This window comes from Hemiscyllium ocellatum, chromosome 17 (genome assembly GCF_020745735.1).
Source record: "Hemiscyllium ocellatum isolate sHemOce1 chromosome 17, sHemOce1.pat.X.cur, whole genome shotgun sequence".
NCBI lineage: Eukaryota > Metazoa > Chordata > Chondrichthyes > Orectolobiformes > Hemiscylliidae > Hemiscyllium > Hemiscyllium ocellatum.
This window is the reverse complement of record NC_083417.1, coordinates 35,237,835-35,252,580: the sequence shown is the minus strand read 5'-3', so window position 1 is coordinate 35,252,580 and position 14,746 is coordinate 35,237,835. Positions and strand designations below refer to the sequence as shown.

General features: G+C 40.2%; 1 protein-coding gene across 5 annotated transcripts in view; it reads left to right on the top strand.

Annotated features, from left to right (window-relative positions):
- The window catches only part of dpy19l3 (dpy-19 like C-mannosyltransferase 3), a 74,128-nt gene that overhangs the window by 49,652 nt on the left and 9,730 nt on the right, over positions 1-14,746 (top strand). For all 5 annotated transcript variants that reach the window (XM_060837671.1, XM_060837669.1, XM_060837672.1 and 2 more), the window contains 2 exons: positions 2,937-3,048; positions 5,165-5,221. In XM_060837671.1, the coding sequence (XP_060693654.1) occupies positions 2,937-3,048; positions 5,165-5,221 (169 nt within the window). The remainder of the gene's footprint in view (positions 1-2,936; positions 3,049-5,164; positions 5,222-14,746) is intronic.

The window sequence follows — 14,746 nt, the reverse complement described above, 5'->3', positions numbered from 1 at the left end:
GGGTGTTTTTTTCTGAAAATCAAAATAAATTAAAATAGAATTTTAACAAAATAAAGTTCTAAAACCCTGACTTCACTGGCCCAATATGCAAGTACAGACCAAATATTAACCCGAATCTTCAGGTATGAGTCATAATCCCAATTTCCAACACTGATCAGTCTAAAAGTTGCCCACTTATTTAAAGTTTGCCCACTTATGTTTTGAGATTTTTGAAAATTTCTGGGCAGGAGCCTTCCCAGCCAATGCAGGGTGAGTCCAGGACTCTACTTAGGCCCAGGACAAAGGCTGCTTTTCTAGCAGTAGGTGCCATTTTCAGTAGATTAAAAGTCTTGAAGCTGCATTCACAGATACTGAAAGAAAGCAATTGATGGGGTAGGGTCCTTAGTGGGTCAGCGTGGGTTGGAGGTTAGAGTGGTTAGGGACTGTGCCTGTGTGAGCTGGAAGCTGTGAGGGCAGATCCAGTCGAGAGAGTGGGCAGGTCAGCTTCAGGATGAGGAGATCTGTCAACTCTGAGGGGATTTGGCCAGGTATATGGGGTATTGGTTTCTGGTGGGCAGAAGAACTATTAGGCAGAGTGGATGGGGTATTGGGCCTCGAGAAATGGAGTGGGAGGAGAAAGTATTGGATCAGAGGGGGTATATGTGGGGAATTGGGAGAAGTGCTCAATTTGCTTGGGCTAAGATGCAGTCAGGGTTGGGGTGTCAGGTCCATGGGGTGTTGACTCCGGGGTCATTGGATCAAGGCAGTCAAGTCAGGTTGTGGAGGGGGTGTGAAGAAGGTGTTGGTCTTTGGAAGGTGAGCACATTTGGGGGTTCAGGTTAGCAGTGTGTGGAGTTTTAGTTCTAGAGTTGGAGAAAGATTGCAAGTGAGTGAGTAAAGGTTGTTAGTTTTATAGTTTGCCATAAGTTACAGCAGAAATTATTTTTACTACCTTTCCTGGCTAACTATTCAGGCAAGTCAAAACCAAGTGAAGCCTCTGACTATACGTCATAGTTGGAGAATTACGTGGAGGATTCCAGATGCTAGGTAATTGCATGTCAGAATTTTCAATTTCTGGTAATTGCAGGGATTGGTGTAGTTGGACTTCCACATGGTTGCTGCCGCAATTACTGTCTATGCTGCTGCAATTACTATCTTCCTTTTGGAAGACCTGTGCTATTAATAAATTAGTTACACAGGAAATATAATTATGCAGGCATTTTTTAACATTTCAAATCCTGTAATCTCATAGTAAATTAGTCCATTAATATTTCCATGTGTAGGCTAATTATATGGATATGTATCTATAATCTATAGTAAACTTAGTGTATGATCATTAGATTACTAGATCATACGCTGCCTATATCTGCCGTTGATCCTAGATCCTACTTAGGCCAAATTTGCTCCACTTTCTGAAAATCAACCTCATTCTTCCACGGGATCTCTGATTTTAACTTTGGACTCTATCTTACTGTCTGTCCAGCAGAGATTTAAAAACCAGGACATTTCTTCCCCAAATATTTGCCATGTCTGTGTCATCCAAATTTCCCTGTGTCCAGTTGTGTGCCACTTCTTGATTTTTCCCTCCATACCCTGCTCCATTATTTCTGTTTTCTTTCTCCTTATTGCTCAGATCTGGATCAATCACAATTTATTCCAAACAAACTTTGTATAGAATCTATTCCCTTCCAACTGAATCAGTTCGCCTATGCCAGACTCAAGCTCACCAGACTCATCACAACATTGTCTTGTTTGAGTTTTCTCTACTTCATATCAGAAAAACCACCTACTTCATTCTTCTCAACATCGCCCTCGTCTGACCTTGCATCCACTTGTCTGGTCTTGAAAGTCTCATTGATGCTCTTGTTATTTATGAATGGGACTACTTTAATTCCCACCTGATTAGCTTCCTACCTTCCACTCTTCATAAATTTGAGATCAACCAGAAATCTATTGCCTGCATCTCCATTTGCACCAGGACTTGTTCACATTTCACCCCTATGCTTACTGACCTACAGTGGCTCTGGGTCTAGGGTTAATGATTCATGTAAAATCCTGTCCTCAAATTCAAAGACCTCCAGGCCCTTACAACACCCTATCAGCAGCATTTTCCAGCCCTACAACCCTCCAAGAGTTGTGTATTCCTCCAATTCTGAGCTCGTTTGTTTCCCATTCCTTTCACCCTATCATTTACAGCCATGTCTTCAGTCATCCAGATCATAAACACTCTGCCTCTTCACCACTTATCTCCATCAAGGTGTTTCTGACAGCAAGTTTTAGTTATCAGACCCTCTTTTTGCAGACTGACAATTGCTAAGTGCTTTACATACATAAAGTGATATATATAAAAATAATAGCTAAATAAATCCAAGCAATTGTAATAGTTGCAATGAAGTTTTGATGGATTAATTAGTCCTCCTTCTGATTTTTTATGAATTAAAATGCTAGATAACTTAACGGTAAATGTTATAATGTTGCTTAAACTATGATTCATATTGTAACGTATTTGTAATTTTCAAAAGATTATCTTGCAGAAATTCAAATTTAACAATATTGGAATGATTCCTTCATTCTTCTTAAGGGAACTAATACATATGATGCTCATTACAATGCACTTTGATGCTTTTTCTGTATTATGACTCAAGTTAAATAAAGGGCTTTACTGAAATATGTATTTACCTTCCCTATTTTCTTCTACAACTTTGAGTTTAGTTTTGCTATACGCATGTAGGTGTTCCCATAGTGTTATAATGTAAGAGGTTCCAGGATTTCGAACTAGCAATAATTAAGAAACTGAAATATATTTCTAAGTTAGAATGCTGCATGACTGAAGAATTTGCAGACAGTTGTGTTTCTATGGACCTGCTGATCGTGTCTTTCTAGGCAGTAGTTGTTGTAGATAGAGAAGATCCTGTGATTAACCTCAGTTTTTTTAGCTCAATTGTTCTTTGTTACAGGATGAAATATCTCTGGACATCTCATATGTGTGTCTTTGCATCAGCAGCAATTTGTAGCAGCCATTTATGGAGTCTGAGTCTCAAAGCAATTCGACTACATTCTCCTCAGTGGGTTAGTGCCATTTGCACAGACACAGTGCACCATTATTTTTGAATTCAAACTTCAAGTTTATATTTAATGTATTTTGTTAACAAAATGCCTGATAGAATATTGAATATGTATGTCCATTGTTCTGCATAATGAAAGTAAGTGTATATGTGGCTATTAATTGTGGACTTGCATATTTTGTTAAAGTGACTTTTTTTCATTAGTTTTGTTCTGCACTATCAAATGTGTTTGTATAAATGAGATGACATCTGCGATTTCTTCACCCTCTGGAATGACAGATGTTGCATATCTATTTCTTTAAGAATAAGTTAAATATATTATTCTAACGTGTTACCCCATTAGCATCACTAAGCACTAAACATATTCAAGTACTATATTAATCCATAACCATTTTAATACTTGTATTTTAAATCAGTACAACGATATCCTAGCACTTTGAGCATGCCTGGCCAAAGCAATTTGCAGTAATTTATTTGGACCTTCTTTGTTGCCTACATTTAGGAGTCATAAGTGGTCTAATTAATAGCTGAGGTTTTTTTTGCATGATGTCAATATTATTTCACTAAGAATATGATTACATGCAGATTTTACATAGGAATTGTGACTGCAATTATATGAATTTCTCAAATTAGGTGCAGCAAAAATTAGAATTAGGTTTTTTCAGAATTAGATGTTATTGTCATGTACTCAAGTACAGTGAAAATTGTACAAAGTTGCCATTCTCCAATGCCATCTTCAGAAAAAACCCAAATTAAAAAACAAGCAAACATCTTAGATACAAAAAACAGAATTTTTTTAAAAAGCCAAAAAGGAGAGAAGCATCCAGATCTGAAACTTCTAAAGTTATGACCCCTAAAGTGATGTCTCCATAAGGTAAGGGGGCCTCCTTCCCAAAGCCCTGAGTCTCTTCTGTTGCTGCTGCAGGCCATTGTAAATCGCTCCTGCTGCTGCCGCAGGCTGTCAGAATTATGATTGTGTGGTAACAGTAATTGCTTCTATTAAACCATTCACAGTAACTATAAGTTAATGTAATGCAAACAAATGCAACTGTGTGATGAGATTTTATATTTTAAGATTTCATTGTGCATCCAACATATGTTTAAAAGAGTACAGGGCTTATAAATTAAGACAATTGCTGTTAATTTGTTTGGATTGTTAGCCTAAAATTGGTAAGTGTCTATATTTTGATGCTTCTAATTATTTGAATTTAAATAGTAATTATACCTTGCTACGTGGTGTCAGTGGTCTGAAAGCTGCTTCTTTCTATAAAACAAGATTACTTTCACTTAATTACTTAATTAATGCGCCATTTCAAACAATAATTTACTTCAGACCCATTCCAGTTTGATAATTATACTGCATATTTTTCTCAAAATTGCAATTATTTTATACTTTTTATGAACCATGTAACAACTAGTCTAGATGAAAACCAGTGTACTGGAGGTTTTTTTAAAATATATACAATTTCAACTCTTCTGATAAATAATGACTGTATTGAATGAGTGAATGTGGAGTTAGTTTATCATTGATCAGTCCACTTATTTCTTCCAGTTGATTTTAACTTGGAGAAGCAATTACTTCTTCCTGTTTTAGTAATATCCACTAATGTGACTTTCTTGCATTTAATTTCTAAATTCAAGGCAATGATGGAAATTAGAAAGTTTGCTCTCTCTACTGATCTTTGAGGAAATCTACTTTGACGTAACTACTTAGTATTTGTTGAAAAATCTGAAGACTTAATTTGAATTTCCTACTGTTCTAACCTTAATTTTATAGACTCTTGCTTACAGGTTTTTGGATGCCTTTTAAAAAGCTAGCTACACTAGGTTGTGTGCTTACCCTAACAGTATTTGCATGCCATTGCCTTTAAAATGCCTGGAAGACTGTTAAACAGGATGTTTTCACTTTGAATCCATGTTGAATAGCGTATCTAAGTTATTTGAAAAGTTAATCCAACGTTTTACTGGATATAATTAATGCTATTGTTTTACACCATTTGAATGAACTCTAATGTCTTTACTGTTCATTGCTTTGTTTTCTGACCTATTTGAAAATGACTATCATGTAAGTCTCTTTCTAATGTATTGTTATGTAATTATATCTTTAATTATTTTTATAGGTCCGTGTGATGAGGTTTGCAGTTCCTATATTAATCTTCATTTACCTTTATCATGAAGTAAGTCTCACTCCACTACATATTATACCTGAGAAAATGAAAACATTTAGCTCATCCATGTTAAGTTTCTGATGTGTTAATTTATGATTTAGTTTACTAAAAACTGATTATCAGAATCACTTGGAAATCTACAAATGGAGTACCATTCTTATAGATAGGTATGATGTAGTCTATCTTGATGAAATAATGAGACCAACTTGTCCAAATAGGGTAGAGGCAGAAAGGGATCTTGGAATACAGATACAAAAATCATTAAATGCACCAAAGCTAGTTAAGAAAACTGTAGAATGAAAAGCAGTAAGGTTAGTTTTGTCAGAATAGAATTCAAAAGCAAATATATATAGGAATCATGGTTAGGGCATGCTTGAGTATCATACATGTTTCTGATTTTCACATTGCAAGAAGTTTAAGGAAACATTGGACAAGTGTAGAAGAAGATCTGAAAAGACACAACTATTATCTATTTCATGTTTTTCCATAACACACTTTTCTATAGAAAGAGAAAACTGAGAGGTAACCTAACAAAGGTTTTCAAATTTAAAGGCATAATCTCCCAGTGGTGGTGTGGATCTCTAATGAAGACCTGTGCTACCCTCCCTCAGATTTATTTTTCTTTTGTGGAGACCTCCCCCAAGATCCATGTGCAGCAGCAACTTCCAAACCAGCAATCACTTTGTCAGCAAGCCAATTGGCACGCTTGGACTCCCGGAGCAGCTGCAGCTAAGAGGGAATGCTGCCTGCTGGGTCTTCTGCCAATAAAGCACCGGTGGTAGTCAGTCCAGAATCAGGTCCCCAAGGATGCTGGAGGAGCCTGGTCAAGCAGACTAGCTTCTCTTGCAGTCAGTAGCACCACATAGAAGACTGTAGCTCCTGCTAGGAGAAAGTGAGGACTGCAGATGCTGGAGACCAGAGTTGAAAAATGTGGTGCTGGAAAAACACAGCAGGCTAGGCAGCATCCAAGGAGCAGGAGAATTGATGTTTTGGGCATAAGCCCTTCTTCAGGGCTTATGCCCGAAATGTCAATTTTCATGTTCCTCAGTTGCTGCCTGGCCTGCTGTGTTTTTCCAGCACCACATTTTTCAACTCTGTAGCTCCTGCTAGGTCAGTAGCCTCATAATCCAAGGGCCTAGGATTCCGGCCAGAGGTAATTGATTTTTTGAGTAGTTTGAGTTTGATTTATTGTTGTCCCATGTATTGAAATACAGCAAAAAGTGTTGTTTATCGTGCTATGTAGGCAGATCATACCATATAAAGTGCATTACGTAGCAGAACAGAATGCAGAATAAGAACAAAGAAAATTACAGCAAAGGAACAGGCCCTTTGGCCCTCCAAGCCTGTGCCAATCCAGATCCTCTATCTAAACCTGTCACCTATTTTCTAAGGATTTGTATCCCTCTGCTCCCTGCCCATTTATGTATCTGTCTAGATACATCTGAAAGGATTCTATCATGCCCGCCTCTACCACCTCCGCAGGCAACGCGTTCCAGGCACCCAACACCTTCTCTGTAAAGAACTTTTCATGCATATCTCCCTTAAACTGTTCCCCTCTCATTCTGAACTCATGATCCCTCGTAACTGAGTCCCCCACTCGGGGGAGGGAAAAAGCTTCTTGTTATCCACCCTGTTTATACCTCTTATAATTTTGTAGACCTCAACCCCTTCTTTCTAATGAAAATAATCCTAATCTACTCAACCTCTCTTCAAAGCTAGCGCCCTCCACACGAAGCGACATCCTGGTGAACCTTGTGTCCACTCCCTCCAAAGCATCCAGAACTGTATACAGTATTCCAAATGTGGCTGAACCAAAGCCTTATACAGCTGAACATGACCTGCCAAGTCTTGTACTCAATACCCCGTCCAATAAAGGAAAGCATGCCGTATGCCTCCTTGACCACTCCATTGATCTACATTGCCACTTTCAGGGAACAATGGACCTGAATACCCAGATCTCTTTGTACGTCAATTTTTCCCAGGACTTTTCCATTTACTGTATAGTTCGGTTTTGAATTGGATCTTCCAAAATGCATCACCTCGTATTTGCCCGGATTGAACTCCATCTGCCAATTCTCTGCCCAACTCCAATCTGTCTGACAGTGCCCTTCACTATCTGCTAATCCACTAATCTTAGTGACAATCAGACCACCTACACCTTGAAGGGCGGCACGGTGGCACAGTGGTTAGCACTGCTGCCTCACAGCGCCAGGGACCTGGGTTCAATTCCTACCTCAGGCGACTGACTGTGTGGAGTTTGCACGTTCTCCCCGTGTCTGCGTGGGTTTCCTCCGGGTGCTCCGGTTTCCTCCCACAGTCCAAAGATGTGCGGTTCAGGTGAATTGGCCATGCTAAATTGCCCATACTAAATTGCCCATAGTGTTAGGTAAGGGGTATATGTAGGGGTAGGGGTATGGGTGGGTTGCGCTTCGGCGGGTCGGTGTGGACTGGTTGGGCCGAAGGGCCTGTTTCCACACTGTAAGTAATCTAATTAATCTAAAACCTTCCTCCAGATCATTTATGTACATCACAAACAACAGTGGTCCCAGCACGGATCCTGTGGAACACCATTGGTCACAGTTCTCCACTTTGAGAAACTCACACGACTACTCTCTGTCTCCTGTTGCCCAGTCAGTTCTTTATCCATCTAGCTAGTACACCCTGGACCCCATGCGACTTCACTTTCTCTATCAGCCTACCATGGGGAACCTTATTAAACGCCTTACTGAAGTTCATGTATATGACATCTACAGCCCTTCCCTCATCAATCAACTTTGTCACTTCCTCAAAGAATTCTATTAAGTTGGTAAGACATGACCTTCCCTGTACAAAACCATGTTGCCAATCACTGATAAGTCCATTTTCTTCCACATGTCAATGGATCCTATCCCTCAGTCTCTTCTCCAGCAGCTTCCCTATCACTGATGCAGGCTCACCAGTCTGTGGTTACCTGGATTATCCCTGCCACCCTCCTTAAACAAGGGGACAACATAAGCAATTCTCCAGTCCTCCGGGACCTAATCTGTGTTCAAGGATGCTGCAAAGCCCTCTGTTAAGGCTCCAGTTATTTCCTTTCTCGCTTCCCTCAGTAACCTTGGATAAATCCCATCTGGACCTGGGGATTTGTCCACCTTAATGCCTTTTAGAATACCCAACATCACCTCCCTTGGCCAACTTGACCTCAAGTAAACAAACATCTATCTCTAACCTCAACATCCATCATCTCCCTCTTCTTGTTAATTACCGATGCAAAGTATCCATTAAGAATCTCACCCATTTTCTCTGACTCCACACGTAACTTTCCTCCTTTGTCCTTGAGTGGGGCAACCCTTTCTCTAGTTACCCTCATATGAATAAAAAGCATCGGGATTTTCCTTAACCTTGTTTGTTAAAGATATTTCCTGGCCCCTCTTAATTCCTCATTTCAGATAGGTCCTACATTACCGATACTCTTCCAAAGCTGCTTCTGTTTTCTTTCACTTAGACCTTATGTATGCTTCCTTTTTCCTCTTAGCTAGTCTCACAATTTCACCTGTCAGCCATGATTCCCTAATGTTGCCATTTCTATCCTTCATTTTCACAGGAACATGTCTTTCCTGTACTCAAGTCAACCTCTCCTTAAAAGCCCCCCACATATCAAATGTGGATTTACCTTCAAAACAGCTGCACCCAATCTACATTCCCCGGCTCCTGCTGAATTTTGGTACAGTTGACCTTCCCCCAATTTAGCACTCTTCCTTTAGGACCACTCTCGTCTTTTGTCCATGAGTATTCTAAAACTTATGGAATTGTGGTCACTATTCCCAAAGTAATCCACTGCTGAAGCTTCAACACCTGGCTGGGCCCATTCCACAACACCAGGTTCCAGTATGGCCCCTTTCCAAGTTGGACTATTTACATACTGCTCTATAAAACCCTCTTGGATGCTCTTTATAAATTCTGCTCCATCTAAACCTCTAACACTAAGTGAATCCCAGTCAATGTTGGGAAAATTAAAATCTCCTATCACCACCACCCTGTTGCTCCTACATCTTTCCATAATCTACCTCGATCTCATGCTCGCTGTTGGGAGAACCTGTAGTACAGCCCCAACATTGTTACTGCACCCTTCCTATTCCTGAGCTCTGTCCATATTGCCTCACTGCTTGAATCCTCCATAGTGCCCTCTTTCAGCACTGCTCTGATATCCTTTCTGACCACAAACGGAACTCCTCCACCCCTTTTATCTCCCCCTTATCCTGCCTGAAGCATCTATATCTTGGGATATTTAGTTGCTAATCATGCCCTTCCCACAACCAAGTCTCAGTAATAGCAATAACATTATACTCCTAGGTACTAATCCAAGCCCTAAGTTCATCCATCTTACCTACTACACTTCTTGCATTAAAACAAATGCACCTCAGACCACCAGTCCCTTTGTGTTCATCATCTGTCCCCTGCCTACTCTTCCCCTTAGTCACGCTGATTTCATTATCTAGTTCTTTACAGGCTTTAGTCACTACCTCCTTACCATCCACTAACCTCCTCATTTGGTTCCCATTCCCCTGACACATTAGTTTAAATCCTCCCCAACAGCGTTAGCAAAAGCACCCTGAAGGGCATTAATTCCAGTCCGGCCCAAATGTAGACTGTCCAATTTATAATAGTCCCACCTTCCCCAGAGCCAATCAAAATGTCCCAAAAATCTGAATCCCTCCCTTCTGCACCATTTCTCAAGCCACACATTCATCTTGCCAAATCTTTCATTTCTACTCTGACTAGCATGTGTCACTGGTAGCAATCCTGAGATTACTACCTCCTGAGGTCCTACTTTTTAATTTGGCTCCTAACTCCCTAAGTTCTGCTCGTAGGACCTCATCCCATTTATTACCTATATCACTGGTGCCTAGATGCACCACGACAGCTGGCTGTTCACCCTCCCCCTTAAGAATGTCCTGCAGCCGAGCTGAGACATCTCTGACCCGTGCAGCTGGGAGGCAACATACCATTCAGGAGTTTTGTTATCGACCACAAAACCACCTATCTACTCCCCTTACAATTAAATCCCCTATGACCATAGCCCTTCCACACTCTCTCCCACCCTTCTCTACAGCAGAGTCCGCCATGGTGCCATGAACCTGGCTAGTGCTGCCTTCCCCTGGTGAGCCGCCTTCCCCTGGTGAGCCATCTTCCCCAACACTATCCAAAATGATGTACCTGTTTTGGAGGGAGATAACCACAAGGGATACGTGCATTGTCTTCCTGCTCTTTCTCTGCCTTTTGGTCACCCATTCCCGTTCTCCCTCAGCAATCCTAATCTGCGGTGTGACCAATTCAGTAAGTGTGCTCTTCACAACCTCCTCAGCATCAGGCATGTTCCAAAGTGAGTTCATCCTCAGCTCCAGAGCCATCATGCAGTCTAACAAGAACTGCAGCTGGACACACTTCCTGCGTGTGAAGGAATCAGAGACATCAGCCACATCCCTGAGCTCCCACATTGAGTAAGAGAAGCATAACACGGGTCTGAGATCTCCTGCCGTTTTTTTAATCTTAAGCTGAACTATGTTTTAACTTAGATAAATTAAAAAGGAAAGAAAAGATTTGACCAATCACACAATAAAAAAATTGAATAATCTTACCTCATCAAGACACCACAGAGTTTTTGTTTGGTTAGAGGAGGGCGGCAAGTGGGAGACCCCCCACACATGTAGTGTCTCAGATTCAGCTGCTGCCCAAATATTGGTTCACTCACCTTCCCAGAGCACAATTTGACTGCTCCCACTCTGTTCTTTACTCTGTCTGTTCCTGCTGCTGCTGCAAATGAAGGCCCTGACACTCAAGATAAGTCCTTTTAGTGTTACAGCTGTGGAGAGAGAAATCAAAATTGACATTTGAGAGGTCCATTCAGAAGTCTGATAACAGCAGGGCAGAAGTTGTTCTTGAATCTGTTCATACATGTATACAAACTTTTATATCTTCTACCTGCCAGAAGAAGGTGGAAGAGAGTATAACTGGGGTAGGAGGAGGTCTTTATGTTGGCTGCTTTCCCGAGTTAGCAGTAAGTATAGGTGAAGTCAACGGACGGAAGGCTGGTTTGCATGAAGGACTGGGTTGTGTTCATGACTGTCAGTAGTTTCTTGCAGGCTTGGGAACATGGGAACCATACAGCATGCTGTGATGTATCCAGATAAAGTGTTTTTTTCCGGTGCATCTATAAAAATTGGTGAGTGTCTTTGTGGACATGCCGAATTTCCTTAACTTCCTGAGGAAGCAGAGGCGTTGTGCTTTCTTGATCATAATGTTGACATGGGTAGACCAGGACAGATTATTGGTGGTCATCATCCCCAAGAACTTGACCATCTCCAACTCAGCACCATTGATGCAGACAGGGGCGTGCCTTCCACTCTGCATCCTGACATCATTTTCCTGACATTGATGGAGAAATTGTTGGGTCTTTACACCATGCAGCTAAACACTCAATCTCTTTCCTATATTCTGTTTCATCGTTATTTGTGATCCCATTTACAATGGTGGTGTCACCAGCAAACATATAAATGGAGTCAGGGTGGAATTTGGCCACACAGTTATAAGTATATAACAAATATAGTAGGGGCTAAGCACATTGCCTCGTAGGGCAACGGCATTGTGGATTATGGTGGAGGAGGTGTTGTCACCTATTCTGACTGATTGCACCCTACAGGTCAGGATGTCAAGAATCCAGTTAGAAAGGGGTGAGCCGAGACCTAGGTCTTGGAGTTTAGAGATACAACATGGGAATCATCAAGAGATGGAGGTAGGGTGAGTTGGAAACAAGGGAAAGGAAATAGTTTTCAGTATCTATCTCCTTGCTCAATGTCCAAGCTCTCAATCAGGAAATGATGCCTTTAATCCATTTCTTCCCCCTCCCCCAAAAAAGCAACTGGCTGTCACTTGTCAGCATTCCATCTGCACTTGGTTAATCCCTGCAGTAGGCTGAAAAATTAAATGATTGTTTATTGGCCACTTAACAGTTACAATTAAAGTGAGAGGAAAGTCAGTCATGAATTTTCCCACCCAAATTTTAATTCCAGTGGAAGTGGAAGGGCAACAGGGATCAGGTACATATCCATCCTATGACAAAAAAATTCTGATTATACATTATGATTTTGGAACTTGGATTTTAAAATTAAGGTAAAACAGATTTTGAGTTTTAGTTCTGCAAAGATAACTTCAGAAAATAATTTTTGAATAGTTAAATAATTCCAAGAAAGCATGCGACTTGATCTAAATGACTTGATGAACTAGCCAGGGAGTTAATTGTTGAACTGTTTACAAAGTTGAACCTTCAAAATGTACAGAATGATAAACAGTGAGTCACAATCAGAGTTCAATTAGGAAGAATCATTTCATACAGGAGAAGAGTGGTTTGGTTTATGGCAATCCAGGTTTTCAGTGCCTGAAAGGAGTTCTAAAAGAGTTTTAATTGCATTAATAGATGGGCCTTTTCTTAAGGTTTATTTGGGAACGTCAGTGAAAAAAACTGCTATATGTATACAAGAGAAAGTAATGAAGAGAATCGCATCTAGTGAAGCTATAACAAATTACCAAAAGAATTCATGCAAACTTGTCAGTTAAGAAAGAAATTAAGACGGTCATATAGGAGTGATACTCTACTAGCTTGAGTATCTGTAAAGTATATTTCTGGGAGAAGGGTTGAATTTTTATTTTGGTGTTAATGTTTATCTTTCTAAATTTGTCAATTTTGCTTCTGTTTTGCATAATAAACTTGTGTTCTTTAATTACAAGAACATTGGTAGCCTCTTGTAAATACATTGTGATTGACAACCATGGTAACCAAACTGCAAAAATAAAACATATGCCAGGTGTCACTCAGTAGCCTGACTTGTCCATTATTAACATCAGCTGGGATCATAACAATCTGACTTGACTATATGCACTCTGTCTCTGACTTCTCCGCCTCCGGATCTTACGAAATGGGCTGAAGCAACATTTAGGGGAGCCAGATAAGTGCATGAAGTGGAAAGGAATTTGGGTGAGATTTAGAAGAAGCTCATGTAGAATATAAACACTGTCATAGACTGATTGAGAGAATGGTCTGCTTTGTTATATTTAAATTCTGTGTAATTATGTAATTCAGTGGTGTCAGGGATACATTTGTGAGCTTAATTTTTTTTCAATGACAGCTGAATTATGCTTCATACTCAGACAAGAACTGACACCTGGTCAAAGACAATTTGGAAAAGGTGTTTAAAAGTTTGATCAAGGAAGTGGGTTTGAAGAACAAGGTTTGGAAAGAGGTTGAAAAGACAATTTGGAAGACAAGGAGGAAATATAAAATGAAAATAGAAGGAAATAATAAACTCAAGTCACCATAATCCCAGAGGACCATAGGCTGCTCTCATTAGAAAGAGATAACTGGTGATATTTAATCTGAGAGGTGAAGTTAAGAAAGTGGTATCTTCATGGTAGCACAAAGGTAACAATCCGAGAAAAAGTAGGGATAAAGTGTACAAAAAAAAGTTAATGCCACCAGCTACATTTCTTCTGTGCAAACCTCCCAGGTCCACGCGTGGTGGTGACTTCCGAAACCGGAAGTAACTCTGGAAATGGTGCTGGCACACCACTGGCATGCATGGTACCTTGGAGTGGCCATGCAGCTTAATGGGAATGTTGATTACCACATGTGAGATGCTGTAGCTATCAGGAAAGATTGAGTGGGTTGCGTTCTTTTGTCTATAAACAGAAAATGAAGATCCAACTTAATGGAGTCTTTAAAATCACAAAGTAATTCCATACGGTAAAAATAGAGAAACACTTTCCAGTTGTGAATAGGTTCGCATTAATGTAAGATAGTCACTAACAAATTAATTTAAGCATTTAGCAGAGAATGCCTTAACACAGTGGTGAGAATATAAAACTTGCTGCCACATAAAGGGTTATGGTAGAAAACATGTTAAGAAGTTTTATGTGAACATCTTAGAGAGTGGAATAAGGAAGTAAAGGAGCAAAATGGTAGGAGATAATGAGAACTGTAGGTTAATTCCATGGAGTAAGCACTTCAACATGGACTGGTTTGCTCTGCATCAGTTCTAGTGTATGTCAGTTATTTTTCCTCTGTTTTTGGGAACTGCAGGCCTGTTTTGCGTTTTCTCATCCTGGCTCCTTTCACTAACTGTTGACACGTTCCATCCCAGAAACCTTGCAATCCATCTGCCTGTGGAATAATTCCATTTTCTCTGTGTTTTACCATGACCACTTCTATCTGTTGACCATTCTGGCATTTTCCCATGAAGCTATAGGAGAAACAACCTCTGTCTATACCACTTTCAACATTACTAGGGAACTCCAAAAATATTTATTTAATGGGAAACAGAAATTTATATGTATCTTCTCTAAACAATGTACTGCATTTCTTACTCGACCACTCTACCTACCTTTGTGGGAGGGGCAGTGTGGAAACTGGTATTAGATAGTAGGGTGCTTGTGTTGAGTTTACACTCCAGCCTAGACCAGTTGGGTCAGTGCCATTGATCCCCTTATCACATGCCATCTCTT